The sequence below is a fragment of the Arachis stenosperma genome, chromosome 8, assembly GCF_014773155.1.
Source record: "Arachis stenosperma cultivar V10309 chromosome 8, arast.V10309.gnm1.PFL2, whole genome shotgun sequence".
In the NCBI taxonomy this organism is placed as follows: Eukaryota; Viridiplantae; Streptophyta; class Magnoliopsida; order Fabales; family Fabaceae; genus Arachis; species Arachis stenosperma.
Genome location: NC_080384.1, coordinates 8450267 through 8474017, shown reverse-complemented (window position 1 = coordinate 8474017; position 23751 = coordinate 8450267). Strand labels below are relative to the sequence as shown.

General features: G+C 31.9%; 2 protein-coding genes and 1 pseudogene across 2 annotated transcripts; 2 read left to right on the top strand and 1 right to left on the bottom strand.

Annotated features, from left to right (window-relative positions):
* The first annotated feature begins 5836 nt into the window (after positions 1-5836).
* Positions 5837-7805, top strand: LOC130946987 (uncharacterized). Its single transcript, XM_057875906.1, has 3 exons — positions 5837-6190; positions 7148-7364; positions 7476-7805. Exons 1-3 carry the CDS (start codon positions 5921-5923, stop codon positions 7610-7612), a joined length of 624 nt encoding a protein of 207 aa, XP_057731889.1. The 5' UTR covers positions 5837-5920; the 3' UTR covers positions 7613-7805.
* A 508-nt stretch (positions 7806-8313) lies between these two features.
* LOC130943954 (uncharacterized) lies at positions 8314-11632 on the top strand. The gene is made up of 5 exons (XM_057872058.1): positions 8314-8535; positions 9441-9751; positions 9873-10068; positions 10543-10674; positions 11032-11632. The coding sequence occupies exons 2-5, from the start codon at positions 9453-9455 to the stop codon at positions 11152-11154; spliced, it is 750 nt and encodes a 249-aa protein (XP_057728041.1). The 5' UTR covers positions 8314-8535; positions 9441-9452; the 3' UTR covers positions 11155-11632.
* Positions 11633-11855: 223 nt separating this feature from the next.
* On the bottom strand, positions 11856-13051 carry LOC130945320 (thioredoxin-like 4, chloroplastic; annotated as a pseudogene).
* Between the last annotated feature and the right edge of the window lie 10700 nt (positions 13052-23751).

Sequence of the window (23751 nt, the reverse complement as noted above, 5' to 3'; positions counted from 1 at the left end):
TGTAATAAATTTTGTGATTAATCCTAAAAGTAAATTTAGACATAATCAAAAATTAATCATCCAACAATCAAGAACAGAGTTTAAATAAGACAATAGGACTATGACCTCCCAAAAGTTTTATAAAAAAATAGTTTTCACTTGTTGTTGGATTAATGTTCATTCTTCTCATAAGTTCTTCACAATGTTAGTGTCATAGATTCAGTTCTTACTTCAACCACATTCTCTTCTTTTATTGTCCATGAGGGAGATATTTTTTTTTCTTTCTTTTAATAAAATTAAAAAAATTTTATTTTATTTATTTATATCTTGATTTTATATTATAATTATAAGTAATATTTTGTAAGTTTATAATTAGAAGGATAAGCTAATTATTTTAAATTATAATGATTTTATTAATAAAATTTAACTATGAAATAATATATAAATTAATTTCACATGATTTATTAGATAAGTCATATATATAATTTAAATAAGTATAATCTTTTTTAATTATCTATGTTATTATCAGAATATGTTACACAGTAGGATATTATTTTTATGTTCGATTTTTAATTATTTTTTATACTTTTATTGATCTTTAATAATAAAAAAGGATTAATTTGGATAAACAAAAAATATAATTCTAAACACTATTATGTTAATTATAATTTTTTAATTCTTTTAAAATTTATAACGATTTTATAATTAAAATTTATAATGTTTGAAAAATTAAAAAAATGACATATTTAATTTGACTATAAATACTTTTACGTAATTTATATATTTAAATATATATTTGGTCCTCCTAAATTTTTTTTTCTTAAGATCCGTCACTGCCAACAATATGAGGATAACCTAAACAAAATTAAGATAAAACTTCCCGCAAAAGCGTCTGTCTGCGCCGTTTGGTTTGGTCTGATATTAGGCCAATCGATCCACAGATTCAATATTATCTTTAATGTCCTAATACCCGGATGGAGTGATAGGTGGGTTCAAGTTTTCATTCATGGATTTTGAATGCATTATTAATATTAACTTCCCAGTCCTCCAGCTACCCAGTACCAACTCCCTAGTGGAATAAAAAGATAATCAAATAAAACACGACTAATGACATAAAAAATTAACATAGATTAAAAAATATATATTTATATAAAAAAATTAAAATATTAATATGTATTATATTAAATAATTTAATAAAAATTTTAATTTTAATATTCATATGATAATATAAAATATTTTATATAATTATATTATCATATTTATTTTTTAAATAACTATTTATACTATTAATATAAAAACTGAAAACTAATATTATAGGAGTGACAATGTATAGAAAGGGGATTTTCAAAATTTCATTTTAAGAATTATTTTTTTAAGATGTTATAGACATAATTTTCTCAGTTAAAATTCAGTAGAATAGAGACAAATTGTAATGAGATTTGAACAAATTCAAGTAATATAATACAACTTCAGGTTACAGAATTGGCTATTTACTTTATCATCCACCTCTAGAGCTTTGCCTTAATTATATGCAGCAGAAAAAGTCGTGAATTGATCAATGGAAGTTGAATTTGCCTCACAAAATTAAGCTATTTATCTAAAAAGTTTTCCATGACAGATTTCCAGTGCTTGCTCAGATTCATTACTACATCCCATCTATATCGCCAATATGCCCCTGCTGTCATGAAGCAACAGAAACAGTCACTCATTTTTTGATCGATTGTTCTAGAATAAAAGAAATATGGTCTCAGAGTTATTTTCATGACGGTTTTTTTCTTTAGAGTCCTAACGACTTTTGGATATGGTGGACTGCATCAACAAAGATGCTTAACTCGTTAAAAAATGCTGACCGTAATCCTCAATTGCTTGCCATCATTTGCTGGAACTGCTGGAAAGCTCTCAACCCGTTAATTTTTGAAGGTTTTACTTCAATGTCATCTGCCATTCTAGCAAGCTCTGTCAAGTTGCTCCGTGAAATCCAAAGAACTCCTAATTTAGATCGTCATCTCCATGAGGCAAACTCTTAGTTTCATTCAATTTGATTTATCATTCTCGCTTCTTTAAGGTTTTTCTTCGTTTTTCGACCATGCATCGTTGGATGAATACCTTCAGTGTATTGTTTTGGAAAATCTCCACCTTTTATTATGTTGTCCTGCTTTTGGACATCTTTGTATTTCATTTTTCAATAATTAATGAAATATAACCTACTATCTTTGAAAAAAATATATTGTAGGAGTAATAATGTGTAGAGTAGAGTAGGATTTGGATCCAACCCTAACCCTATTTGTAGGTTAAAATTTTTTATATAAACCCAACCCTATCGTATTCGTGTGTTGAGAGTATCCCAACGCTACTCGACCCTACCTGCGAGTTATAAAAAAGATGCAATATTATTATATAAATTGATAATAATTTAAAGCGAAAATTCCACTCCTCTTTCCTGAGAAATGATAAAATGACACTTCTCTCCCTTCTATTTGTAAAATGTACATTTTTCTCCCTTATGACTTTTAAAAAACCTCCTCTTTAATCTATTTTAAATTTTTTGTGTTAACTAATGTTAACTTTATCCATTTTCAAAAAAAAATTATTTATTACGAAAATACCTTTTAGTAAAAATTTTATTTTGTCATTAAATTTTGTTTACCAAAATATCTTTTAATAAATTATTTTTTATTGATTAAATTGTATTTTACCAAAATATTTTTAAAAAAAATTTAATAATTAAATTATTTTTTTAAGATATCCTTCAATAATTTTTTAATTATGAAATTGTGATTTTACCAAAATTTTTATTAACAATTATTTTTATATTTTATTATTAATTTTTTGATATCAATATATATTATTTTAACATTAAATAAAAAAATCTTGGTAAGATTATTTTTTGATATCAATATATATTAATTGTTATACATATTAACAGTGGTAAGATTTTTTTTTATTTAATGTTAAAATAATATATATTGATATCGAAAAAATAATAGTAAAATATAAAAATAATTGTTAACGATAATTTTGGTAAAATCATAATTTAATAATTAAAAAACTATTGAAGGGTATTTTAGAAAAAAATAATTTAATTACTAAATTTTTTTAAAAAATATCTTGATAAAAATACAATTTAATTAATAAAAAATAATTTATTAAATGATATTTTGATAAGCAAAATTTAATAACAAAAAATAAAATTTTTGTTAAAGGATATTTTGTAAAAAATAATTTATTTTTTCTTAAAAAATAGATAAAGTTAACATTAGTTAATACAAAAAATTTAAAATAAATTAAAGAGGAGATTTTTTAAATATTATAAGGAAGGAGAATATACATTTTATAAATAGAAGAAAAGGGAGTGTCATTTTAGCATTTTCCTCAAGAGAGGAAAGTTGTATTTTCTCTAATTTAAAATAGAATTAACTTTTATGTAAAAAATGTATTAGATTATCAATTAATGATCTTTTTTTAGTGGGTAAGAATATTTTGTATTTAGTGATAAGTCTTTATTTATATAAAAAAAATTAAAATATTAGTACATATTATATTAAATAATTTAATTTAATGTACAAATGATAATATAAAATATTTTATACAATTATATTATCATATTCGTTTTTTAAATGACTATTTATACCATTAATATAAAAGCTAAAAGGTAATACGGTAGGTGTAACAATAGATAAGATAGGTTAGTATTTGGATCCAATCCTAACTCTACTTGCAGGTTGAGAATATTCCAACTCTAAAATAGAATTGACTTTTATGTAAAAAAAAAAAAACGTATTAAATTATCAATTAATGATCTTCTTTTAGTGACTAAAGATCTTTTACATTTAGTGATATATCTAATTTAATATCTATTTAAAATATATTTTTATATAAATATATAACTCTACCCCAATAATACTGACATCATTGCATGAAAGTTAAATTATTTAATAAATTATAATTTATATATTGGGTAGTTACTATTTTATGTCACATTTAATTTTAGAGTGCTGTCATGGTTTTAGACATATTCCAACACTATCGTATCGACACTTGAACTTACTCAATCTATTGAGTTAAAACTAAATCAGTCTAACTCCTTAATATTTAGCAAAAAGGGAAAGTATAGGGAGCCAATGGTCTAAGCGTACAATGTGTACAATGGAGGTTTAGGGAGTATTAGAGATATGACCATTAGTGTTACATTGTCTTGTCAGGTTATGCTTTTGGGATGAGTGGGTTCATGATATGGTATTATAATTCTAGATCCGAAAGGTCAAGTGTTCGATCCTTGGTGAACTCCTAAATCAACTTAAATTTTTGGGATGAGTGATTTTATGACATTAGATGTTTATTAACCCTAGTATCCGGATGATTATTCTGGATAGTATGGGTGATGTTCATTTTATTCATGGACCAAAGATTTAACCCATTGTACACATTGTACGCTTAAGCCATTGGCTCCCTAGCACTACCCTAGCAAAAAAGATAAGAATATAAGAGAAAGAAAGTTTTGGTAGAAAAAATACTTTATTACTCAAATATTTATTACAAATGACTCAGACTCTCAAACTCTAACTCTCACTTCTTATTTATAGTCATCTACTTCCTTAACGGATAGTTAATATTAAATCTAATCAACCGTCCAAATTAATCATTCAAAACTTTTATTACAAATATTTAGGTCCAGTTTCGGTAAACAACTTAAATAAGTTCTTTTGGAAAAAGAGCTTAACGTATAAGGACTTTTATTAACAGCACCTTATAAATAAGTTATTTTGTGTGCTTGGATTTTTAATTATAAATATACTTATTTTAAAGTTGTAGCGTTTAGATAAATAACTCAAGAACTTGTTATAACTAATTATAAAAATAATAGCAAGCTATATAAAAATAATATCACATGTAAAAAAAATAAAATTAAAACTGAGATTTCATATCACACAATCTTAAATACAAATTTAATAATAAAAATAGAGTGATAATATGATAAAAAAATAACTCGAAAAAATATATAAAGTAGGTGATTCAGATAGAACATTATTTTAAAATGTTGTTGGAATGTCAATACTTTCTGCAGATGAATCATTATGTGAAAATAGTGGTGACGGGCCAATACTTTCAGCATATGGAACATTGAGTGAAAATGATAGTGTGCTTTTAAGAGATGGAACCTTACTTAAAAATAGTAGTAGAGGGCCAGTATCTCCAACAGAAATAGGAAATATTTTGACAGAATAAAAAATAAAAGTAAATTTTTTTTTATTTAAAGTCAATTTTTTTTAGGAAAATGATAAAATGACTTATTGAGAACAATAAATCATATCTTTCTACTTCTTCAAAAAGTTGTAAATTAACTTTTTGAAAAGTTAAAATTTGTTTTAAATGATGCAAAAAATTCGTATTGTAATTTTTCATAATTTAAAACGAAGAAAGAGTAGCTTTTACTGTTTTTTAAACAGGCTCTTATTCTATCACAACTTTTTAAATACTTTTAAATTATTTTATACTACTTTTTATATTTTTTTATATATTTAGACTTTTTTAAAATACTTTATAACTTTTTAAAATATTCTAAGACTTTTTAAGATTTTTTAAAATATTTTAAAATATTCTAAAATTATCTAAAATATTTTTAAACACTCTAAAAAAATTGTACAAATATTATAAAAACTATAAAAATACAGTGGAATCTAACTTTTTAAAATTTCCTGTGACAGTGCGCTATCATCGCCCATTCGCCCACGTAAAATCAAAAGCATATCATAAATGGAATATACAAAACAATGGACAAATAAAGACGGAAATAAAATGTACTAAATTTATAATGTGCCCAAAAAAGAAAGAAAAATAAGAAAAGAGTGTAGTAAATGATAAGTGATAATAGAGATATTTTGGGATGAGAATGAAAATATCTACTGCACTGTGATGACCCGTTGGGTTGAGATGATTCTAAATGAAACCCCCACCGGTTGACGTGGCGGTGCTTTGGACCCACTACGGTACTACACATGTAAAAGTGCTCATATCTCCGATCTTCACCGCTTTCTCTATCTCCTTCAATTCCTCCTTCACTTTTCTTATTCTTAATAATTCATCTTTCTCTGTTTCATCACGCCCACTCCCCCAAATTCCGCAAATGAAGAAGAACAATTTCAAGATAAAAGAAAAACCTGCCATGTGTTCACCCACCACTGATCTCCTTTTGCCACCACAACAGATACAGGTAGCTAGTTTCCTTTAACTACTTCTCCATGTTCATTCCTCCTAACAATTATTAGTACAAGACTCTGCCATTAGTTTATATATTCACAGTGACGAAGCAACCCATAAAATTCATCTTCAATAAATACAGAGGTATGCCTAAGTAAATTGTGATCATAATCATATACGCTTTACAACTTCAACCAGGTCTAAGATTTACTACTGTACATAGTTTAATTTATCTCCATTTTTGTTTAATTTATTGCCTACCTCTAATTTTCATTGGTACAAAGACATAGACAAAGATCCTTTTCTTTCTAAAAACTCTATCTTTTTGGGACAAGATATTGCAATACTGATTATGTTGTTAGTAGGCTATAATTTTTTTTGTTCTTTAAAAAAAGTGCTGAACTTTTTAATTACTTAGGTATTCAATCGTCATTTTTCATTTGTTATTAGTTTAGATTTAGATTAAGAAAGTAAAAGTTATGTCCGAAATTTTCTATCAGTGATAATGCATTATATTTCTTCTGTCTAATTAGCTATATTATCGGGATTTAGAATTCGATTTATCTGAGATCTAAAGGACGAGGTGACCAAAATTAGTCCAAATAGCATCAAATTGTTCCGAAGATTTTTCTTTTTCTTTTTCTTTTTTTATTTTTTTAAAGGTCAGATTCTTAACAGATATTTCATTACCTGAGGAGATAATTCTCTCCTTTCCCTTTTTGGAAAAGGAGAATATTCTAACAGGAAAGGATGTGTCATTGCTAATTTGCTGTATAGAAGCTAAGGTGCAATATAATGGATTTTGTTGTTTTGACAAATGCAATATAATATCTTTGTTGGGCCCTATAAAGTTTCCAACACTATTGGACCTAATCAAATTAGATTACCCGGCATGTTCTATGGCTTATTAGCTGGTTGATGCAACAACCAACAACTTTGGTTTTGTGTTTGATATCATTATTATTATCAGGGATCAGTGTCTACAGCAGAGTGGACAGACGAGAAACACAGCATGTTTCTTAACTCTATGGAAGCATCATTTGTCCACCAATTATATGACTTCAAGCAAACAGTCGCCTCAATCACTAGACTCAATGAGTCCCATGATTTAAAAACAAATCCGTGGATTCAGCACTACGGATCTTCACACAAACTAGGTGCTCCACATGCTCCAATTGTTCATGCAGGTGCGTGTGGATATCTGAAACAAATATATTTGGGACTTGGGAGGGTGGTTGTGGTTCCATTATTATTTTATCATTACTAACTCAATAAAGCTAAGCTCTTATATATTACAGAGATGTCGGATCAGAACTTTGCCGATGAAGAAGCTGAGGAGCAACAAAAGGAAAACAACAAAAGAGATGTAAAAAGACTTAAAAGGACTTTGATAAATGATGATGCTGCTGCAGCAATGAGATACTGTAAAACATAGTTTTAGTCGCTATGGATATTGGAGATGAGTGGGTTGATATCCATTCCAAATGTTGCTTCAGATATCCTTAACAAGTGTTGTAGAATGTAGAGATTAGAATCGAGAGAAGCTAAGCTAAGCTTTTAATGTGCATGCTAGTATTAGAATCATGAGAAATTTAACTATGAATATATATGCACACGCACTTATGGTTATGGCCAGTTTCAGATTTATGATAGCAGCTAATTTGAGTAATTTCTTCGAAAGTCCAGGAACCAAGGAAACACATATATAAACAACAACTGTTAATATAAGTTTTTTAATTAAAAAATGCTAACCAATAACCATCATATATATCAAACCCGGAGACCCGGACGGTTTATAAAACCCGGACCGGGTCAAGTACTATTCTTTTTTTTTTTCTTTTTTTTTTTAAAATTTGGAATGAACTCGCATGAAGCATTGAACTATTGAAGCCCCCCCCCCCCCCCAATCTCTCTCTCTCTCTCTCTCTCTCTCTCTCACAAACGGCACACCACCCTAGCTCTGAAGCTACTCACCCCAACCCCATTTCTCTCTTTCTCTCACTCTCAGCTTACCTCGGTTCACCGTCACCACCGCACGCTCGCCGCTGTCGCCGCGCCTCCCGCCGGATCCTTCGATTCGTGTTCTCGCGCCTCGCCTCTCTCCTCCGTCTGTGCTTGGCTGCTTCGCCTCCCTCCGCCAGTAAGTGCTCGAGCTGTGCGTGTTTGTTGCTGCTCGTCGTCCGTGGTTGTCTCTGCTCGTCTCAGTCGCACTGCCGGCGTCTCGTCGTTCGTCTTTCTCGTCGCCGGCGTGTCTCGCCCTTTCCTGGGCGCCTCGTCGCCGGCAGCAGAAGCAACTCGTGGGGCTGTCGCTTCTTTCGTCGCCTTCCGTGGGGTCGTCGCCGTGGACCGGGACCATTGGTGAGTTTCTGCATTATCGCTTCTCCTGTTCTGTCTTTTCCAGATTTTCCTTCTGTATTTTGAGATGTTGAATTGCTAATCGATTAATTTGTCTGGTTGATATCTAAATGTTGCAGTAAATCATGACTGAATAAGGATTTGTTAAATTTGTTGCTGATTTTGTTGCCGTAAATGTCGCTGAAAATATCATTGAGCTAATTTTTTAGTTAACAAAAACTATCGTTGAGTTGAATTTGTTGTTGACAATCATCATTAAATCTTAATTTTTTTTTCTCTTGCAAAAAAGTTATCTATGTTTAAGAATTGATATTGATATAATTAATGTATCTGTGAAGATTTATTTTTGAATTTTGAATTAAATTTTTTTTTGTAATTTTATATTTATATTTAATTATGATGGTACTATCAGTTGAATTAGTAATTCACTGATTCAGTTATATGTCCGAATCGACTACAGATTCGGTCCTCATCACTACATTTTTTTAAGTTAAAAAAAGGGAGAAGTTCAGGCGTTAACGACAAGGAAGGAAAAAGGGGGGGGGGGGGGGGTGAAGGAGTCCACGTGTATGGTCAACTATAACACAAAGGGGGTGGCGTGTTAACCACGTGCGGTGTTAAGATCTTTGAAGTTTGGACTTGTGAATCCCACCGTCATCACCGTCTTCGCCTCCTTTAACCAACGCCCACCAAATCTTCACCCCTTCTCTATTTCTATCCTAGCGTTTCTTTCTCGATTCCGCGTCTTCTCTCATTCCAAGATTTTCTCCATTCCCCCGCTTTTCCATATTTTAGGTTTCACTTTGGATTTCCAATCCCAATCTGCCATCCCCCCATTCTTATTCTTTCATTTTAAAAAACCTGCCTAATTTCTCAATTTAAGTTTCCTTTCTCCAATTATTTACCAGTTGAAGAGAAAAATGCTGGCATTCTTATCCACCGCGAAGGCACTCCGCTCCTTAGCGTCATGCAGAAGCGGCGTCGCTCAATTGATTAGGAGGAGCAGCAGCCACAAATTCGAAGGCTGCCGGTGTCTTACCTCCATCGCTGGCGGCGCCACCAGTCAGATTCAGTCCCTTGGATGCCACGTTGGCGGTTCCCCGTTTACGGGAGCGTTGAGTAACATCAATGCTGCTCTCCAAACGAGACACTTCCTTGGCTGTGGAGATGGTGAAGAAGGTGTTCTCTCCAAAATTTACGAGGAGAAGCGCGTTTTGGGGTAACACCCTTCTCTTCCTTCCCAACCCTTAATCCCTATGCATGTTTTAGTAGCTTTGAATTTAAACAATTTGATCATTTTGGTGCGTAATAGTTGGAATTTGACACTTTCTGATTATCAGGTATTCGCCAGAGCAATTATTTGATGTTGTTGCAGCTGTTGAATTCTACCATGGGTTCGTTCCCTGGTGTCAAAGGTCGGAGATACTTAGGCACTATCCAGATGGATCATTTGACGCTGAGTTGGAGATTGGATTTAAATTTCTTGTTGAAAGTTATGTTTCTCACGTTGAATTGGAGAGACCAAAACGTATAAAGGTAGTTCATTTTCTCTACTTTGGAATATTATGGTTACCTTCTCTTTTTCCTACCATTAAAATCTGTTGGATTCTACTTTTATAAAAAGTTGGCAGTACGTTGTTCATGCTAATGCAATGGAGTCGCTTTGCCAATATGTCGTTGCTACACAACTTTACATAATGTATTACATCATCGGCCATTGGTATCACTTTGATGTGAAAACTGCTAAAAGAGAGTTAAGAGGGTATCATGTTACATCTCAAAACTAGAGGCGGTGAAAATGCATGTGATATTTGGGTTTTTGGCAATTGTTCCCACTTTTGTGGGAGTGGGTCAAGCCAAGTGACCACTAGCAGGATTGGGGTTGGCTGCTTTGTTGAAAGGGGTAGCCCGAAATCAACTTGTTTACGGCAATAGAATTTGGTTCTTCGTTTCTATTGATTGCTATTTTGTTGTGCTTATAGCCTTATACTATATGTTTTGTATTTTCAGACAACCGTTTCACAGAGTACCCTGTTTGATCATTTGATAAACATATGGGAATTCAATCCAGGCCCAGTTCCAGGGACGTGCAATCTTTATTTTTTGGTGGATTTCAAGTTTCAGTCACCACTTTACAGACAGGTATGGTTTTGTCATTTTGTATCTGTCTTGATCAACTTGTTTTTATTGTCACTATGCTTTCTTGGAATCAATGTTCTTTCCTCACTTTTATGTTTTTCTTTCACTGATTTTTGAGGACTTAATCTGTTAATTCATGTATATATGCCAAGGGTTTATTTGCTGATAAAATACTGCTGAGTATCATTACCAGTAACTTGACTAACCCTCTTATATGCCTGCATCGGTGTTCATACAATCTGCTATGTAGCCCATTCCATCACAAGAAACTCCGTTAATGTTAACATTATAAAATCAATGTTAACATTATTATGTATTTTTCGGGTGATGACTAATCAATGTTCCTTTTCTGTTGGTTAGATTGCATCTATGTTCTTCAAGGAGGTAGCCTCTAGGATGGTTGGTTCATTTACGGAGCGTTGCCGTTTGATATATGGACCAGAGGTGCGGGTCCATGAAAGGTCATATGGAGAAAGGGCATAATTTAATTGGTTTAGACATCAGTTTCTTGTCTCGAACAGGGCTAAGGTCAATTTACAGGTTCAACATTAATTGGGAAGGTTTTTGATTGTGTGCCGCCCAATGCCGAATGAGTACGATTGATCATTTCTCTTTCTAATCCCTGGTGATATTTGTAATTTGTGTAGATGAATTCTACAATACACTCTGTACAGTCTTAAAAGTGACCTGAATTTAACATGAATTTTTTTTCCTTGAAAAAAATGTGACCTGGAATGGAAAAAAGCTATCGCAGATCCCTTCTTGGTTTATGTAAAATGGACATTTATTTCTTCCCAATACAATACACACACAAGTTATCGTATTACTAGCAATTGAATAACATTCGCAGGCACTGTAGACCTGTAGGCTGTAGCCCTGTTAGCCTGTACTATTATTTAAATCTATATGCAGTGAAAGGTTTTCATCAAATATAAACAAACGAGACGCACAGGGTTAACAAGAAAAAAATTATTTATTTATTGTAGTCTTTGTAGATTGTTAAATTGAAATCCTCTGAAGGGGTCTATGAGAAATTATTTATTGTAGTCTTTGCAAACAAGTGTTCCAATTAAGTGAAATTTAATTACATGGCTAAAATATTTAATGTATGGTCTACAAATTATGTTTAAGGAACTTGTGTCATGTAGAACTAATTTTGCATGAGAGTGATCCTTCCCATGAAGTTAACACAAAATATCTTGGGGTTCTAAAATGAATACTTGAGGATGGCTACGACAATCTTTTGTTTATTTTTGGTTGGAAATGCTTCTAAAACAGGACTCCATCTTTGTAGAATTGAAAGAAGTACAACCTGCATCAGTTGAATTACTATTTTAGAATTCTTAGGATCATAAAACATGATGACTTAAAATTTTGTTTTGAGCACAAATGAATGAATAATATATGATCAGATTCGTATATAGAGAAGATTGAATCATCCAAAAAGGAGACGGGAGAAACATTGATATTTCGAGAGGAAAAAAAAAACACTCAAATTAGTACTAAAAAAATCTCTAATAAATTTTTATAAGTCCTTAAGAGTTATTCATGTTGGACATATTGGTGCTTTTATCATTTTAAAGAGAAACTAATTTATCTTATAATAATATTTTTTTATGTAACTAAAATTGATAGAGGGATCGATTTATCTTTTATGAGAGTAATTTTTGAAGACTTCTAGTGAATAAAAATTTATTGGGACCAAACTCTCAAATTTAAAATTCTTTGAGGATTCACTGTGAAAAAAGTTATAGAAACATGTCATAACAAACTAAAGAGAAATACCTTGATCCTTAGCCGTTCTGCAACCTCGGATTGCTCATCATACTCGTTCATTACCTTGCAAGGAATAGCGTTATAAAAGACATTTTAGAGAACATGAGTGCTCAGTTCAGTAATCAACGAAAGACAAAAATCACTGATGTTTATATATATTTACATTATACTTTAGGAAAATAATCAGAGCTTCGTCATCACCAGCCTTCTTGCACAACTTAGCAAAACCCTGCTCTATATATTTGCAGCTTCCACGAGAAGTACGGTAAAAATCTACTATCACAAAAGATCCTGTTCCTTTAGCCTTGTCCAGAATTCTGCAGAACTCTTCATCCGTGGTGAATTCCCTTACACAATCAACGGGACACAGGTCCTCATTTACATTAGGAAAGTCTTCTTGATGTTCATCTGCAACAACTCCTGTACTACTACAAGGGCAAAATGTGCGCCTCATAAGACAAAGTTTACTATGATTGTGCCTTGAAAACAAGCTGAAACCCACATGGAAAATTCCAGAATCAGCTGGTTTCTTCAAGTCCTGTCTAAAATAGGCAAAGGAATAGGTATGCAAAATGTCCTGCCTCGGATATACAACTTGTGGCATCTTTTATATGTATGGCTTGTGATAAAAAATTTGTAATCTTTGCTGCTAACTTTTGGTATCTCTTAAAAAGGACTAATGGAGTTGAGCATAAGCGCGTACATGACTTTCACTCTCCCAAGCTAGATTGATTACTATTTCCAAACGAAATGTCGCAAGTAAAGACATTACCTATTTGGAAAACAAAAATAAATAACATTATAAATGGTAGTGATGAATAAATTACTAAGATTAGAACAAAACTATGGAAGGGTTATATTTAGATTTTCTAAAGTTTGAATTTCACTTTAGAGAATAAAGTGTGATCTCTCACCATTTATTTTATAAGTGAGACCAATAATAAATATAATAGAGAAATCATTCAAGGATAGAAGATCATACTTCACCCTTTAAAGTACAAATTTAAAATTTAAAGGATCCGAATTCGAAAGGGTTAAGCATTTAAAGTGAATCAGCAAGAATTGTAGATACCAATCATAGTAGTATTTTGATTTAAAGTATGCGAATTGTAATTGAATCTAATTTCGGCTTGTGAGAGAGGGCCACAGAGTCACTACCTACCTAACTAATGCTTTTTCATAAGGTAGTTAACTTGATCTATTAATAAATTTTAATTTGAACAAAAACAAGATAGTAATGATGTCTTATCTGAAAAACACATGATGCTTTAATTTGCATATAAAAACAAGACGCTCTTAGGAAAAAAGGGGGGTTAAGTTTTTACGCTTTGTTTGATTCAAAAGAATTTGTAAGGAAAGATAAGGAGAGAAAAAAAAGGATAGAAAATTCAAATTTTCTCTCTTTGGATCAGCAGTAAAATTGTTTGAAGAACAAAAAAGTGTATGTAGAGCCCGTTTAATTTTTCTTCACAAAGATGCAAAGAAATCTGGGACTGAAATGTAAAGATAGGTAAAAGTACATATTTACCCTTTTTTAGTAACAGATCAAAATTTCTAATTCACTATTTGAAAAAATGAAAATACGTCTCTTCATCTTTTCTTTTCTGTTTTGCCGTCATCTTCAACATCGTAACCGGAGCTTCCTAACGTCGTTGACATCGCTACAGCAGCTTTGTTATCGTGGTGACAGCTCCACCGCGCATCTTCATTCCTGCATCTTCAAGCCAAATGTGTGTTCTTTTTTCGTTGTAGTCATATATTTTCCTAAAAATGAAATGGAAAAATAATCACGGTAAATATTTTGTATTCTTTTGTTTTTCAACTGAGATATTGTTTTGACTTTATGTTCTATATATGATTCTTATCTTTGTAGTGAAAAATTAATACATGCTTTCTTATCTATTTTCAGATGAGTCTCTCATCCTAAATGAAAAATCCAACCATATTCAACTTTATATTTTGCTGCCAGTTTATGTTTGGTCCAAAAAAAGAATTTTTAACGGATTAGAATTTGATGAAAAATATTAACTTAAAATATTAATTAATATTAATAAAAATATTAACCGTGTAATATTCTGTATCTTTTATTCAGTATTATAATTGGGTTTCATAATAACCCTCCATGCAACTGTCTCGTATATGAAGTGTGCTAGTAATAACAGAGTAATAGAGATGTGGTAAGCATATCACAAAATGAAGATCATAAGGTCTTCTTTTTTATTTATGATTTATGATAGTATTATACAATTAAAGTAACTAAGTCCGAGGATAGAGAAGGCTCTTATCCAATTCGGTTTTATGCTCTGATTGTTCGACTTTGAACTTAAGATTTTCTAAAAATTCCACAAAAAGATTGTATATGGTTGTATATAAGAACCAAAAAGATTCCACAAACTTCACTTTAGTTCATGCATCATTTGCTTAGTGAATTACGTACTAGCTCTGTAGATGATTTTTTTTATAAAACTAAAAAAAGATTTTTTTTAGATCAGTAGTAAAAAATTTGATAGGAAGTACAGAGTTCTAATGTCAAGTGATTAAATTTAATCCCCTTTGCCATTGCCATCAAGGACCAAAATCAACTACAAAGTACAGATTAAATCATAGACGTAAAACTAATAAACAAGTATACAATACACACAGGATAAATCGTTCCTCAAACATAATACACTGAATTGAATCTTTTTTTTGTGTTCTTCCATCAGGTGTACTCCATAAGAAGCCAATATACTCACTTTTTTCACTTTATCCATCTATAGTCTTTAATTATTGTCCTTGATTCCCACTCTTTTCTTCACTTATATTCACTTTCTCCTTTGAACTCCGCATTTGTGTTCTGAAATACATGTTTTAAAACTAAAAAAAAATAATTGGGATAAATTTTCCATTGCACATATTTAGAAAATTAACATGAGTCAGAATTAAATTAGTTTAATCAAAGATTGGTGGTGGATAAACCATCACAATTACAATTATTTTAGTTAGTAATTATTAAATTGGAGATATCATAAAAATTGATTCTAGTCTGTCTGTTGTATATGTCATAGAAAAAATTCCTATAATAATCTAAATAACTTGGGGAGATAAAAAAAGTATAGTATTCTCAACATGGACTAAACAGTTTGCAGAGTTCATAGAATATGTACACATGGTTTAGGCATTACTAATGTTTAAATAGCTAAGCCCACTAAATTTTGGTGCTAAACCAATGCATTGATTAATATATCATGTGATTTATATTTTTTATTTATCATTTATGACAGTGAGCTTTGGAATCGAGTTTGGCATTTATGAGTTTGCGATAAGTGACTCATAACAAGGTATTTTTATATCGCTTAACGTGACACCATAATTTTATATAAAACTTTAGTTTCAGTTTTTTTCTCACAATTAATGAATTGCTAAAACGTGACAACATATGTTACTTTCTAGTTACTTTTATTATTGAAATGTTCACTCAACAACTTATATTTTCATAGATGACTAGCGAAAACATCAAAGATGTGAATGTAGAAGACAAAACGAACGTCATACCTGACTCAGGATTTCAAGTAAATCAAGCCACTTCTACTGATCTGTATCATCCTGAACCAATACAAATCTTAACTCGTGTCAGGGAAGCTTTCGAAAATAGGCATCGCATTTGTGTCACATCTTTTTCATGTGTTACGGTGCATGTCTTTGGAATTTTTATTACAATATAGGCCTAGGCAAATTAATTACGAAAAATTGTAAAGAGAAAATAGGCGTACGCAGTTAATGACACAGTTACTGATGTCTGAAAAATGCCGAGAGGTTGTACATTTGGGCCCTGAAGCATTTAGGCGGTTATGTCAAAAGTTAAGAGGAGTTGGTAGAGTAAAGGATTCAATTCGCTCTACCGTTGAAGAGCAAGTCGCTAAATTCCTATATATTATAGGCCATAATGTGAAAACTAGAACCATGTCTTTCTTCTTCCATCGCTCAGGGGAGACAATTAGTCATCACTTTCACAATGTCATACATACAATTTTATCGTTAGAGGAAGAGTTCTTCAAGCAACCACCTGGTGAGGACGTTCCTTATAAAATACATAATAATAGTTGATTCTATCCATTTTTTAAGGTATTAACTCTTTTAATTCAGTTAGTGACATTTATGAAATTGTGGAATAATCATAAAACTGTTATGTTAATATGACAATATACTTTCCAAACAAGGACTGCATTTGAGACATAGATGGAACTCATAGTCGTGTGAAGGTATCAAGGGTGGAAGTCCCTCGTTTTCGGAAAAGAAAAGATCACCCCAGAAAAAATGTTTTAGCTGCCTGTGGGTTTAATATGAAATTCACTTATGTCTTGTCTAGTTGGGAAGGAACTGTCTCTGACTCTAGAATTTTGAAAGATGCTTTAAGTAGGGAACATTCTCTTTGAATACATGAAGGTCTATGATAGTGTTATTTATGAAATTGTATATATAAAGTTAAATTTATAGTCACAGTATGTAATACTTTAATTTGTTTGTGTAACTGGTGTAGGAAAATATTATTTAAGCGATGCTGGATTTATGCTAAAGCCTGGGATACTAACACCATATAGAGGTGTTCGGTATCACTTGAAAGAGTATTCAGTACGTGAGCCACAAAATTACAAAGAATTATTCAACCACTGACATTCTTCATTAAGAAATGTTATCGAAAGATGTTTCGGAGTTCTAAAGAAAAGATTTCCAATTATAGCTGCGGTACTGAACCTTATTATTCATTTGAAACTATGAGAGATATTTTTTTGGCACGTTGTATACTGCATAACTTTTTGATGGGTGTCGATGTTGATGAATCTATAATTGATGCGGTTGATTGAGAATTGCTACAAGAACACAACATAGATAGATCACGATCAAATCAACCACGTGATGAGGAATTTAGACATGCATCATTGTTAAGAGAAAACATTGCATTCGAAATGTGGAATGCATATCAAATATTTTGAGTGATTATATGTTTCACATATGTGAATATGTATATATATGTGTAGTTTACACTCAGAATTGTTTGATTGGATTTTTTAAGAGATTGTTACACGTTAGATAATGCCGAATAAGGAAAATAAAACAGCAGAAGCCAATCAACCTTCGAAAGGCAATTTAAGATGGTCTGATGATATGGATGAAGTTTTGCTAAATGCATTAGCAAAGGAATCATCGAAAGGTAATAGTCACGATGGCTCGTGGACAACTGAAGCATATGCCATGTTGTGAAGACTTTGAGTATAGCGATAGGTCCGCACATAACAAAGAACCACATAAAGAATAGAATGAAGAGATTAAAATATCATTTTGTTGAGGCATACGACTTATTTCATCACTTAAGTGGATTTGCGTGGAATCCTGTTACTAGAAAGTTTGATGCTAAAGAAGAAGTATGGCAAGGCTTTATTAAGGTATCTTAAAATTTGCTTTTATTACTTATACTATTGATGAAGTTAGTTAAAAAATAATTTTCACATTTGTTTATGTAGGCGAAACCACAAGCAGAAAAATGGAAAAAATTGCAAATTAAGCATTATGATATTTTGAAGGAGTTGTTCAGAGCTGATAGAGATACTGGTAAAGGGGCTGCTACTTCACGAGAAAGGACTCAAGAACTTGATAGAGATCACATTGACTTGAATGACTCGTTTAAAAATATTGGATTTTCTGACATAGATGTTAATGTGAGACATGATATCCCAATATTTTCTGCTAATATAGATTCACCCAGTGCTCCGCATATTCAGCCAAGTCAATTAGGAGGGACTTCAACTGCAAGAGGTACAAAGCGTAAGGCTCCAATGAATGATTTTTTGGAGGCACAATATGAAAAAGTTGTTTTGAAAATTACTACCATGGTCGATGCTGTAAAAGAGAGTAGTAATATTTCTAGCAAGTTACATGACATAGCTGAGAAACAAGCTTCTGTTGCTGAGAGGCAAGTTTCGGTTGCCGAAAAACAAGTCTCATTAATTGAAAGACAAGTTGCAATTGTTGAAAAAGGGTTAGCTATAATGCAACAAAGTTGGCCTCGCCTTTATAGCGAATCAGATGTATGGGATATTTTGACTGAATTGGGTTTGATAGGTTCATATCGGATGCAATGTTATCAATTCTTATGTGAAAATGAGCAAAAAAAGTGCCAAATTTTTGGTATCCAACCTGAACTGCGACAAGATGCTCTTTTTCATTTCATGACTGCTGCTGGTGTTCGCCTAGGAGATATGATACTTCTAGAAAATATTCACCATTACAGGTATGAAGGACTTAATTTATGTGAAATTTGTAGTTATTGTTTTCAACAATTGATTATTATATTTTTATTGTCATAATCTATGAGTATATGTCCATGTGTTTGACCAAGATATCATTCTATGTTTTATTTATTTTAAGACATGGTTACAAATTACTATTCAGTGATATCATTCTTTGATTAGAAAAATGTCGAAAAAATAATTTATTATGATCCACTCTTTATGTTAAGTAATTTCTATTTGTTGTGTGTGCTTGTGTAGGGATCATAATACTTGAAGATGTTTGTGAACAAGTATACTACTTAGTACAAGCAGAAATAGATCATGTGTTAATATCTTTAACTAGAAAAAATATTCTTTTTTGGAAGTAGATATGTACAGATGGCTCTAGTTATGTGGAATTAATTTTTTGGGAAGTAGGCATACGCTGGTAACTCTAAATATGAAGAATTACCCTTTTTAGAACTTGCCTGTGGTATTTAAATATTACTCTCCTGGAGTCCTGATCGTTGTTATTCTTTTGGTGTTTTATTATATGGTTATAAGTAGGGCTAGGCAAAAAAAATCCAAATTTTGGATTTTAAACCAAATCCAAACCATTTAAAAAAACCAATTTTAAATAAAAAAAATCCAAACCAAATTAGATCTCTTTTATAATTTGGTTTTCTAATCCAAATCATTTAAACAGTTTAAATCTAGATCCAAATCCATATCTAAATTAAAATCCAAAAATTTTAAAAATCCTAATCTAAGACTGAATAAAAAAACCGCATCCACTCTTTGCATACATATCACGAAGTGCATTTTCCACGCAGACAACAATGTTGATTCCAAGTTATAACATCATAAAATTTGGGTCAGAGATAATGTTCTAACTCATTATAATTACCATTGGTTATCATCCCAATTATATTTCGATATTACAATGAAAATATTTGAATATAAATCTTTATAGTGTATGTTTTATACGGTGACTACTATAATCTCAATTTGGTATTATTATTAGTTGATGCAACTTCTTTGTCATTCTTGTTATAATTCTGTTTTAAAGAAGATTGGCCTTTTATTTGTGTCTTATTTTTATTTTTGGTTAGAACTTAGTGTTCATGCTTCTGCAGGCTTATGTAACACTGGTTCCATTTTTCTTTGACCTTAGAATTTAGAACTTTTTCTCTTTATACCTCGGGAGAGGCATCACTATTAAGGTTGGGAAAGTTTTATTAATTTCTTATTTATTATAAAATGTCTATAAGTTATTTTCATTGAAACATTTTTATTAAAAATTATTTCAATAGACTTGTATATACAAATAGTTAAATATATTGAGAACACATTTACATTAATACTTTAATTTAAGAATCTTAAAAAAAATTGGTCAACAAATTAAAGAAAGAAAACTTACATCTAACACATTTAGCTATATATCTATTTTTGGTCTGCATGTTTCCTAGTTAAACCTCATGTTTTTATATAAACAAATCCAGACTTCTCTAGTGTTGACCTTTATTTTAAGTATTATTATTTTGATGTTTTGAAAATGATTAAATGTCTTGTAGATTAGCTATTGTTATTAGATTTATAAAGAACCAAATTCTAGTTATAATGTACCTATGCACTTTAAAATGACTTTAGTATTAATTTTACTTTAAAAAAAATTATGGTTTGAAAATTGAATTTCTAAAAACTGGCTTTAAAAGTGAATTTTTTGTTAAAAAATCTGGTTTGGAAATTGGATTTTTAAAAACTAGTTTTAAAACTAGATTTTTGGTTGAAAAAACTGGTTTTAAAACTGGATTTTCAAAAATTGATTTAAAAAAAACTGGATTTTTGGTTAAAAAATCTGGTTTTAAAACTAAATTTTCAAAAAAAAAAAACAAATTTTAGATTTGGTTATTAAAAAATAGGATTTAAAATCGGTTTATAAATAAAACTAGATTTAAATTCTAAAATTGCTTTAAAACCGGTTTTTGTTTTTTTAAACTAGTCTAAAACCGATTTCTCTCTTCAATCCAGTTCCGGTTAGATTTTATGAACTACAAAACTGGTTCTGAAGTGGATCCAGTTTGGATTTTAAAAAATCCAAACCATGCCCACCCCTAGTTATAAAAATTGTATATGGTTTTTCGTCGCTTGTAGTAAGAAAGAAATGCTAGCAACTTTTAATGTTACTATTTTATTTGTTGGAAGATGATTTAGTGATATTTTCGTAGCAATATAATTAAAGAAATTAATGATGTAACGTATGAGTAATTTTTAGGGGTAAGTACGATTTTGGTCCCTTAAGTTTAGTGCCAGAATCGAATTCGTCCCTCTTGTTATTTTGCCATTAAAATCGTCCTTAATGTTTTTTTTTGTATTAAAATCGTCCTTTTTAATAAAATTTTTTGTTTTATTCCTAAACTACCCCTATTCCTATTTTAATAAAAAAATATAAAATAAAAAAAAAACGAAAACGCAGTGTTTGGGGAGGGGAAGAAAACGCGTTGGGTGGGGGGGGGGTTGGGAAAGAAAAGGGTATACAAAGGGGAAGGGGAGGGAAGGGGAGGGGGACGGCGCCGAGGAGCCTCCGTCGTCGCCGCCGTGACCTCGTCGTCGCCGTGACTTCTGTTTCTGTTTCTGTTTCTCTTGAATTTCTGTTTCTCTATTTTTCTATTTCTGTTTCTGTTTGGGGTGGAGGGAAGGGGAGACGGGAAGGGGAAAGGGGAGACGGGGAGGGGGAGGGGACGCGTGGGGGGTGGGGGGAGGGGAGGGGGAAGGGGACGCGTTGGGGTGGGGGTGGGAGGGGACAGTGGGGGTGGGGGGGGGAAGGGGAAGGGGACAGGGGACGGGGAGGGGGAGGGGGGGGGGGGGGGGGGGGGGGGACAGTGGGGGTGGGGACGGGGAGGGGACAGTGGGGGTGGGGGGAAGGGGGAATGGGAGGCGGGGAGGGGGAAGGGAAAAGGGGAGACGGGAGACGGGGAGGGGGAGGGGACAGTGGGGGTGGGGAAGGGGAAGGGGACAGTGGAGACGGGGAGGGGGAGGAGGAGGGGACGCGTGGGGTGGGGGTGGGGGGAGGGGACAGTGGGGGTGGGGAGGGGGGGGGGAGGGGACGCGTGGGGTGGGGGTGGGGAGGGGGAAGGGGACAGTGGAGGTGGGGGGAAGGGGGAATGGGAGGCGAGGAGGGGGAAGGGAAAAGGGGAGACGGGAGACGGGGAGGGGGAGGGGACAGTGGGGGTGGGGGGAAAGGGGAAGGGTAGAATTGTCATTAAAAAAAAATTTTAATTACAAAGGACGAAAGTTAAATACAAATGCAACATTAAGGACGATTTTAATGGCAAAATAACAAGAGGGACGAATTCGATTCTGGCACTAAACTTAAGGGACCAAAATCGTACTTACCCCTAATTTTTATTATTCTTTTACACAATTATTTATTTGTAGGTGTTTGAAAAACAAAGATATATCTTTTCGTTTATGACATTTAAAATTTTAAAAATTCATTTGGATGATTTTTTTGTATTGGAAAAAATTTAAATACATTAATAAATTATAATATGTATATAATATATGTAAAGGTAATAAGGTAATTATACTCCATGATAATTTTCTCCCTTCTTACTTTTCTATATATCCAAACAAAAGAAAATTTTTTTCTTATTTTCTTTCTTTTCATTTTCTCTTCATCCAAACAACATACAAAGAAATTCACTTTTTCTTTTGTTTTCTTTCCTCTCATTTTTCATCGTACATCCAAACATAATGTTACACTTTGTTTGGTTCAAAAGAATTTGTAAGGAAAAAAAAGGGGGGAGAAAAGGAGGGGAGAAGAAAATGGATGAAAAACTTAATTTTCCTCTATTTGGATCAGCAGTGAAATTGCATAGAAAACAAAAAAGTGTATGTGGGGTCCAATTTAATTTTTTCTCCCCAAAGATGTGAAGAAAACTGGGATTGAAATGTAAAGATGGGTAAAAGTACATATTTACCCTTTTTTAGTAACATATCAAAATTTCCTAATTCACTCTTTGAAAAGATGAAAATACATCTCTTTTTCTTTTCCGTTTTGCTGTCATTTTCAACAGCGTAACCGGAGCTTCCTAACGTCGTTGGCATCGCTACAGCAGCTTCGTCATCGTGGTAACAGCTTCACCGCATCTTCATCCCTGCATCTTCAAGCCAAAGGTGCATTCTTTTTTCGTTGTAGTAATAGTTTTTTCCAAAAACGAAATGGAAAAATCATCACGGTACATATTTTGTATTCTTTTGTTTTTCAACTGAGATATTGTTCTGATTTTATGTTCTATGTATGATTCTTATCTTTGTAGTGAAAAATTAATCCATGCTTTCTTCTCTGTTTTCAAATGATTCTTTCATCCTAATAGAAAAATCCAACCATATTCAACCTTATATTTCACTGCCAGTTTATGTTTGGTCCAAAAAGAAAGGATTTTTAATGCATTAGAATTTGATGAAAAATATTAACTTAAAATATTAATAAAAAATATTAATCGTGTAATATTTCGCATCTTTTATTCAGTATTATAATTGGGTTTCATAATAACCCTCCATGCAACTGTCTCACATATGAAGTGTGCTAGTAACAACAGAGTAAGAAAGATGTGATAAGCATATTACAAGATGAAGATCATAAGGTCTTCTTTTTTATTTATGATTTATGATAATATTATACAATTAAAGTAACTAAGTTCAAGGTTAGGGAAGGCTCTTATCCAATTCGGTTTTATGCTCTGATTGTTCGACTTTGAATATAAGGTTTTCTAAAAATTTCATAAAAAGATTGTGTATGGTTGAATATAAGAACAAAAAGCATTCCACAAACTCCACTTTAGTTCATACATCATTTGCTTAGTATATTAGGTACTTGCTCTGTAGATGATTTTTTTTTATAAAACTAAAAAAAGATTTTTTTTTAGATCAGTAGTGAAAAACTCTACCCTTTTAGGGAGTACATAGTTCTAATGTCAAGTGATTAAATTTAATCTCCTTCGGCATTACCATCAAGGACCAAAATCAACCACAAAGTACATATTAAACCATA

Coding starts and splice junctions, on each gene's coding strand:
- LOC130943954 (XM_057872058.1), top strand. CDS start 9,453: ATGCTGGCATTCTTATCCACCGCGAAGGCACTCCGCTCCTTAGCGTCA. Junction 9,752..9,872: donor GAGGAGAAGCGCGTTTTGGG/GTAACACCCTTC, acceptor TCTGATTATCAG/GTATTCGCCAGAGCAATTAT. Junction 10,069..10,542: donor AGAGACCAAAACGTATAAAG/GTAGTTCATTTT, acceptor TTGTATTTTCAG/ACAACCGTTTCACAGAGTAC.
- LOC130946987 (XM_057875906.1), top strand. CDS start 5,921: ATGAAACCCCCACCGGTTGACGTGGCGGTGCTTTGGACCCACTACGGT. Junction 6,191..7,147: donor TGCCACCACAACAGATACAG/GTAGCTAGTTTC, acceptor TATTATTATCAG/GGATCAGTGTCTACAGCAGA. Junction 7,365..7,475: donor TGCTCCAATTGTTCATGCAG/GTGCGTGTGGAT, acceptor TATATATTACAG/AGATGTCGGATCAGAACTTT.